A 9,076-nucleotide genomic window follows, 5' to 3' on the forward strand; every position below is an offset into this window, starting at 1 on the left:
ATACGTGTTGTATTGCATATATTACTATAGCGCTATTGCGCTATCTTTATATTTACGTCCAATACGTGTTGTATTGCATATATTACTATAGCGCTATTGCGCCATCTTTATATTTACGTCCAATACGTGTTGTATTGCATATATTACTATAGCGCTATTGCGCCATCTTTATATTTACGCCCAATACGTGTTGTATTGCATATATTACTATAACGCTATTGCGCCATCTTTATATTTACGTCCAATACGTGTTGTATTGCATATATTACTATAACGCTATTGCGCCATCTTTATATTTACGCTTATATCGGATGCCGTATGTACTCACCTTGGCGGCGACCTTGGCTGACATGCCGAAAGCTTGACCACGGTTTGCCATCTTGTTTGATATTCGTTCCTTACAAACTGAAGTGACTTAGCTCACTGTTCTGTAAATAAATGTAATGATAAACATGTATAAATATTAAATATACGATAAATCATAAAAAGATTAATAAAAATCGTGTTTATTTGGTAAATTATCGATAGCCTAGGCATACGTTTGAGTCTTTATCATCGGCTTGTGAATTTGCATTTCATTGGAAACCTGATTTCACACGAGTCTAGGCGAATGTTTAAAGTCACGAGGCTTTTGAGCTCAAGTTTATTGAAATAAACCTAAGAAAGATCGGGTAGATTAGGCCTAGTGAACGCTGAAATTTTGATAATGAAGTTTTGCCCACTTCTCGGTTTTTATTCAATACTGATAAAATAAAAAATAAACTGCTAGATTTCGTTAAAAGTACATTTACACATAAAGCTGAGTATATACACTGCAGGAGCGTTGATAGCTGTTTATGGAAGTGGCAAAAAGTAAAAGTATCGGTGATATAATATATCCAGGCGTTAAACCTTATATATTTTTACTGGCACGTCTGTGACGTTTGCCGCCATAACTATTATATATATATATAATAAATAATATTGAGAGTGAGCACCCTACTGTGTTAGTAGGTGTATAGCACCTATTTGTTCTCACTGTACAACTCGATAGCATGCGATATTAGGTAACCACGCGCGTCAGTACGTAGTAATGACAGCGGCTACTATAACAGGTCTTCCACCGCTCTAGCTGCTAATTTCGTCTCAGCTTCAGTGATGCGCGTGCCTATGGAGAGGCTGAGGAGCTGTGTGCAGGCGAGAGTAACATAGCACCACAGCCAGCACCACGCACATACAACACACACACACACACGCACACACACACACACACACACACGACTCCACACACGACACACACACACACACACACCACACACACACACACACCACCAGACACACACATAACACAGCACACCCCCCCCCCCCCCCCCCCCCCCCCCCCCCCCCCCCCCCCCCCCCCTCCACGCTCACACTCACGCCTCGTCCATTGACTATCCTAACACAAGCAAACACTACGGACGAAAGATAACACTATCGGTGTAGGGTTACACTACAAGAAACATTACACACGCAAGATAATTACTATCGGTGTAACGGGTTACACTACAAGAAACATTACACACGCAAGATAATACTATCGGTGTAGGGTTACACTACAAGAAACATTACACACGCAAGATAACACTCTCAATGAGAGGTTACACTACAAGAAACATTACACACGCAAGATAAAACTCTCGGTGTAAGGTTACGCTAGAAGTAAACGCTACATACGTAAGGAAAGACTATTAATGAATGAAAACCAATATAGAACGAGGACACTAAAATCCAAAGGAAATATTACGCTATCAATGTAAGGAATTACTAGAGCTGAATACTATAGACGTAAGGCAGTACTATCAAAGAAAGGCAACAATGTTAACGAACGGAAACACTGTTAAGAAAGGAATCACTGTCATTGAAGGAAACTCTAATAACTCAAGGAAAGCAAATACTATCAATGTACAGTTAACATTACTGACGTGAGTAACACTAACACCAAATTTAAAATGTGGCATTATTATGGTAAGAAAACACTACTGATGTAGGGTAACACTAAACCCGCAAAAGGTAACATCAATAAAGTAGGAAAAGAGTATCAATATAAAGGAAACAATACAGATATAGGAAAACACTATAAACACTGCACGCGTAGGTGAACACTCATAGAAATACTACGGGCGCAGGAAAACACTTATTGAAACACTACAGGCGAAGGAAAACACTCATAGAAACACTACAGGCGTAGGAAAACACCTAAAGAGACCTTCCGGTCTAACTAACACGATCAGCGTAAGGTAACGGTGATCAGGACGATCACAGACGTCGTGCCGTCGCTCCAGCTCTTCCGCCAGCAGCAGCGCGCAGCAGCAGAGCATCCTCACACTGACAGCTGTTTCGGATCACAGGTACACATGCAAGCGCGCCGCGCGATCGCGCTCCGTGGCACGACGAGGGCCGAACGAACGACGAAGAGAAGCCAGGAGAAGAAGAAGACACATCTCTCTCTCTCTCTCTCTCTCTCTCTCTCTCTCGTCTCTCTTCTCTCTCGTCTCTCTCTCTCATCGCTTTCTCACCCTGTGAGTGTGGCGACGGCTGGTCTCTCCCGTGCACTGCGACGACTGAGTGAGGGCGGCTCTCTCCTTCTTCTTTTAATACTTCCCCGTAGCCGTCACCGCCGGAGGACGCGCGCCCCTTCACGGTCACGTGCACCAGAGATTCCCACCACACACCCACGCACCACACACACACACACCACAACACACACATACACACACACACACACACGCACAACACACACATACACACTCGTACGTACGTAGATGGGGGTGGGTGTGCTACGTGTTGATGGTGTCCCTCCACCTTGCCTCAGCGCGTCCATAAACAGCAACACGAGGCGTGTGCAAAGTAGGGCCATGTATTGACATTCGGCGATGACGAGCGAGAGAGAGAGCGAGGGGAGAGAGGGGGAGAGGGTGAGCAGGGGGAGAGGGGGGAAATGGGGGAGATACAGAGCAGACCTGGCAGATTACTGATGGATGCGGAGATTAGCCGGAGATATGAAGGAAGCTAACACCGACACGCTGCCACTCGCACACACACACACACACACACACACGAACACACACACGCACGTGCGCCACTCGCACACACACACACACACGCACGTACGCACACACGCACGCACGAACGCACACGCTACGTACGCTGTTTAACCGTGCATGTCGGCGATTCCCACACATTAATATTACGCGTAAAAACTCATGAGGGGTGAGCGAAGATTGGTCTGTATACACACACAAACAGAAGGCCAGGTATAGGAAGGCCTGGTTCAATTAACGATGAATTAACAATCCTTATTTACTTTGTAGAATGGCGTCTGCAGATCACATCTCATAATAATTCCTTTGATGATTTCCCCGCTTGCTTTGGTCTTGCCCGAAATGTATAAAAAGAGCGAAAGACAGAGTGGAAGTAGAGAATGCAAATACGAAAGAGCTAGAGAGGAGAGAGAGAGGAGAGAGAGAGAGAGAGAGAGAGAGAGAGGGAGGGAGGGAGAGAGACGAGCGAGAGAGAGAGAGACAGAGAAGAGGGGGAGAGAGGGAGAGAGAGAGCAGGAGAGAGAAAGAGAGAGAGAGAATAGGAAGAGAGAGAGAGAGAGAGAGAGAGAGAAGAGAGAGGAGAGAGAGAGAGAAGAGAGAGAGAAAGAGAGAGGAGAGAGAGAGAAAGAGAGAAAGAGAGAGAGTAAGCGATCGAGAAGGAAAGCAGCAGAAACTGAGAGATGAGCGAACGTAAGAGCAAGCGACAGAGAATGAGAGATAGGTGAAGAGTTAGAGATCCATTTATTTTTTTATGTTTAATGAAGTGTGAGCGTGGAGTGAATGCTGCTTGCGCTGGGCACATGTTGTGCAACCTTATACATCTACCACGCTACCGCAAGATGCCATCTTCCCTAGATGGTTCCCTAGCCTGCAGGAGCACGCGGTATGCTAATTACGTATATAAACTTGGTGGCAGTCTAGAAGTCGGCATCTTTGCCAGCACCCGGTTCTGTCTATAATCCGAACGAGGCGGGTTTGATATCCGTTCTCATCACTGTCAGCGTCAACACCATAGTCAAGGTCAACCTCATCATCATCAGCATCAGCAGCAGCAGCAGCAGTAACAACAGCAGCAGTAGCAGCAGCAGCAGCAGCAGGCAACGGCAATTGTATAAATATCAATATTATCAGTGCCATTACCATTATCAACATCAACATCAGCATTAACATCAACATTAACATCAGTAGCAGCATTAGCATCAACATCAGCAGCAGCATCAACATCAGCATCAAACATCACACAGCGCATCACATCAAATCAACAACAAGCATCAACATCACAGCAGACAACATCAGCAGCAGCATCAACATCAACATCAGCAAAATCAGTTTCATTACAATGTGAAACGCGCTTGTTTCTATGTGTCAACGGCGATGAGCGAGTGTCATTTATTAAACAGATGGCATAATAAAAAAGAGAGCGAGGGAGAGCGCGCGAGGGAAGCGCACGCGAGAGAAAGAGAGAGAGCTAGAGAGAGGCAGAGAGAGAAAGAGAGAAGGCTAGAGAGAGGCGGAGCGAGAAAGAGAGAAGGCTAGAGAGAGGCAGGGAGAGAAAGAGAGAAGGCTAGAGAGAGGCGGAGCGAGAAAGAGAGGGGGAGAGAAAGGCGGAGCGAGAAAGAGAGAAGGCTAGAGAGAGGCGGAGGCGAGAAGAGAGAGGCTGAGAGAGGCGGAGGAGAAAGAGAGAGGCTGGAGAGAGGCGAGAGAGAAAAGACGCGGAGAGAGAGCGCGCGAGAGAGGCGAGAGAGAAAAGAGAGGGGGAGAGAAAGAGCGAAAGAGAGCGCGCGAGAGAGCGCGCGCGAGAGAGAGAGAGAGAGAGACGGGGGAAAGGCAAAAGTGTAGGTCTGTGTGTGCGTGCCTTCGTTCATGCGTGCGTGCGTGCGTGTGTGCGTAAGTTAGCTGCTTGTTGGTGTTGATGATTTATGTGTGTGTACTTTTTAATGTTTTTATGGCAATCGTTATTGTTATTTTAGCTGTGTTTTTGTTGTTTGTTTGTGGAGAAAGAGAACCTATATGCTATCATGTTTGGGCTAGTATCCAAGCAAACATGTGTGATACGAAATATGGCTGAATCCTACCGCAAGCATTAAAGCCTTGACCCTCTTCATCTAGGCTAGGAAGTAAGGCATTCTCATGCTATAGGCCTTTCCATTAACTGTCCTGTTTATTTCTTCTGTCTCTTTCTTATCCTATCTTCCTTCTATCTTTTTTATATATTTTTCTTGTATTTTTCTTGTATTTTTCTTTTTTATACATTTCTTTATATTTTTCTTTTTCTATCTCCTTTCTCGGTGTAGTTATGCACAGTAGCGTGCGTGTGCTGACATAGTTTGTCATGAGGGACATTTGGATTGCATTTATCTATAATTATTAGGCGATATAAATTACATGAGCGTAGAAGCCTTAACGGCGAATATGAAATGCGTGTGCCGCCAGCGTCGCAGAACCTGCAACTCATTCTATACCGATAAGGAGCCGAGGTGTTGACAGGTAGTTATGCTCGGAGATGAGTCTTTGATGTTCGGTGATGTACCGCCCCGGGCTGGAATCAACACATCGATATATAATGATGATGATGATGATGATGGTGATGATGATGGTGATGGTGATGATGATGATGATGATGATGATGACGATGATGATGATGATGGTGATGATGATAATGATGATGGTGATGATGATGATGATGATGATGATGATGATGATGATGATGATGATGATGATGATGGTAATGATGATGATAATAATGATAATAATAATAATAATAATAATAACGACGACGACGACGACGACGACGACGACGACGACGACGACGAAGACGACTGCAACGATGATGATGATGATGATAACGATAATGACAATGACGACCACGACGTCGACGACGATGGTGATTATAATGACAACGACGACGATGATGATGATGATGATGATGATGATGATGATGATGATGATGATGATAACGATGACGATGACGATAGTGTATTATTACATAAGCCCGATGTTGTTTTTTCGAATTTTTGATTTAAGAGTTCTATACGTTTAAGTTGATTTTCGCTATTCATAATTCACGTATTGCTCATGGCGTGTAAGGTTGATCCTGGGTTTCACCACTACGAAAACTGCTAACCCCTGATTAAACTTTGACCTAATTCGATTTAAGCTCTACCAGTGATCAGTGCGTTAAAGACATTATTTTCAGTCGCCCTGATATCGGTAGCAGTTAATTCTGATGTATAAGCGACAGGTTGCCTGTAATCCTATTACCGGGTATACGTACTAAAGGATTGGTCCGTGTTGGAAATAACTGCTTTTACGCTTTACCGCTTTCTTGCCACTGTAATGCAATTAGAAGCAATGCTCTCTTTATTGAACGCAGATTCTTGCTTGCGCGTGCGTGCGTGTATGTGTGTGTGTGCGTGTGTGTGTGTGTGTGTGTGTGTGTGTGTGTGTGTGTGTGTGTGTGTGTGTCCTGAGTGTCCGCGTGCGTATGGTGAGAGTGCGTGCGTACGTGCGCAGTACGTGCGTGCGTGGTCGTGCATGCGTGCGTGTATAATGTGTGTGTTGTATGTGCTGTGTGTATGTGCGTGTGTGTAACGTGCGTGCGGCGTGTGTGTGTGGTCGTGCGTGCGTGCGTGCGGCGTGCGTGCGTGCGTGAATGCGTGCGTGATAAGTGTGTGTGTGTGTGTATTTGGGTGATGTGCGTGTGTGTGCGTGGTTCCCCGTGTTTGTGCGTGCGTGTGTGTCACAGCAGCAGGCAGACCCATGCAGGACACCACGCATCAAGCAGCAGGGTGGCACGCGTGACAGGTACAGGTGACAGGTGACAGGTGACGAGGCTGCGTAGTTGTCACCTCACACCCGCGACGGCTGTGAGAGCTGAGAGCGGGCGTCATAGGCAAACGTCAGCATGGTCATTCTAGCAGGGGTGCTGGATAAGGCTCCCTGAATCCCTCCTACTATCAACTGATTCCCGTCTACTAGGCGAGATGACACGCGCGGTTATCTTTAACTGCGTAATTTTAAAAATAATGTATCTTATGTGTCTATACTATTTAAAATATGTTATTATATAATTCAGAAGTAGCTAATAGAGAATACACGATTTCGGTTATACGGAGCTAAGGCGAATGCACTGTTACAATTGAGAGCTTAACGTTGGTTGAGTTACGCGGTAGTAAATCGTAGTAATTTCTAAGGCTAGTAAACTGACGAATTCCCCTTGTTATGCAAGTCACCCTTCCTCCTACTTATCTACTCTGATATATATGATATATATGTGTGTTGTGTGTTGTGTTGTGTGTGTTGGTGTGTGTGGTGCGTGTTGGGTGCTGTGTCTGTGTGTGTGTGTGTGTGTGGTGGTGTGTGTGTGTGTGTGGTGTGTGTGTGTGTGTACTGACTGGTTTACGCAAGCGGAACTTAACATGCGAGTATTCCCTAGAAAACCCCTCTTCATTTAAATCTCCATTGTAAAAATCTGATCTTACATGTTTCACTTGCTCGCAGCACTCGCGCCCGAACCGATTCGCGCAGCTGAGAGATTCAGCATACGAGAGGGTCATTCAGGCTTCCATAACCATCAGGTACATATAAGCTGCTACGTTACTATTGAGCGTACGCGCAATACTCACAAGAGGAATTATATTTTGTTGCTGAAATTCATTTAATACTGGTCCAATGGGGTGATCTCACATATGTTTCTGTAATAATGCTGTAAGTATAGAACGCTGTGTTAAATACGAGAGCGCCCAGCCAGAAGGGGCCAAAACTTACTACTTTATGCCCCGCACGCTCTTCCCTCGTCTCCCTTGTCTCACGCTGAGCCCTTCGTCTTTCCACCGCCTTCGCGTCTTCCCTGCCACCTTCCCTTGGTCTCACACCCTGCTCTCCCCGGCAGCAGCCATATTACGGTAGCTTTGATTAGGCCCGTACGCACGCTGAAACAGTGCTCGCGGCATGGCAATATCTCCAAGGAAAATATAGTTTTGGCGCAAAATTATGAATTTAAATAAAGAGGGTTAATCCCACATAGATTCCATGATACATATTCCATCAGTAGACTTAGTTTATGAAATAGGAAGCACACGCTTGCATGTAAAGGTCCCGGCTATGCATATACCAGTCAGTAACATAACTGGCTACGTCTACCTGTTTCGGCGTTCATGCGCAATATCTCATCCGGAAGCCTGTACTATTTTGTGAGCTGCCAAACTGCAATTCTAAATGTAAGGGGGGTATCTTAGTAATGAGGCCTCTATAATAATTCCTTATTCAGTAGATGGCCTGTGCTTATAATAGGCGCTCTATGCCAGTAAGGTGGCAATAACTCCTAATTTTATCCACTGATTCTCTACTAATACTAACATGGAGATAGTAGAGATCAGTGCTCATTCCTTGCCCGCCCCTTCCCCTCGTCTCCCTTGTCCGGGCACGCTCAGCCTCCTCTTCTTCTCACCGGCCCTGGCTGATCATCCCTGCCGACCTTCGCTTGTCTTCACCACTCCTTTCTTCCGCACAAGCTATATTACGGTACTTTGATGTTCGGTCGTACTGCACGTCTGAAACAGTGCTCGCGCATGCGCATTCTCTTAAGGAAAAAAAAATATTTTCCAAAAATTAATGAATTTAAATAATGAATATGGTATCCAGCATAGATTTTAACTATAATATTCGATCAGTAGGCCTCCACTTATGAAAGGAATCAAGACTTGCAATGTAACGTCTCGGCTCGGCATAACAGTCAGTACAGTAACTGGCTACGTTGAGTGTTTGGCGCAATAGCGCAATATCTCACGCAGAAGATCTGTATTTGTTGCTGCAAATGCGCATTTAATATGGTGAGGGGGTACATCTCAACATAGGTTTCTGTAATAAATTCTTTATAGTCAGACCTGCGTTATAATTTAGAGTGTAGAGCGCCCTAAAGTTCAGTAGCAGCAAAACTACTACTTCATTCCCGCCCGCCCTTCCGTTTCTCCTTTCGCACGCTCAGCCTCCATTGCTTCTGTTCACGTCTCCCT

The 9,076-nt window shown here is 45.2% G+C and overlaps 1 protein-coding gene across 1 annotated transcript in view; it reads right to left on the reverse strand.

Annotated features, from left to right (window-relative positions):
• Window positions 1–2,588, reverse strand: part of LOC106815701 (muscle-specific protein 20-like) — a 30,206-nt gene extending 27,618 nt beyond the window's left edge. The window contains exons 1-2 of the mRNA XM_014820201.1: window positions 2,538–2,588; window positions 329–428 (exon numbers count right to left, since the gene is read on the reverse strand). Of these exons, the coding sequence (XP_014675687.1) occupies window positions 329–379 (51 nt within the window). The 5' untranslated portion in view covers window positions 380–428; window positions 2,538–2,588. The remainder of the gene's footprint in view (window positions 1–328; window positions 429–2,537) is intronic.
• Between the last annotated feature and the right edge of the window lie 6,488 nt (window positions 2,589–9,076).

Source organism: Priapulus caudatus, unplaced genomic scaffold, assembly GCF_000485595.1.
Source record: "Priapulus caudatus unplaced genomic scaffold, Priapulus_caudatus-5.0.1 Scaffold1179, whole genome shotgun sequence".
Classification (NCBI taxonomy): Eukaryota; Metazoa; Priapulida; class Priapulimorpha; order Priapulimorphida; family Priapulidae; genus Priapulus; species Priapulus caudatus.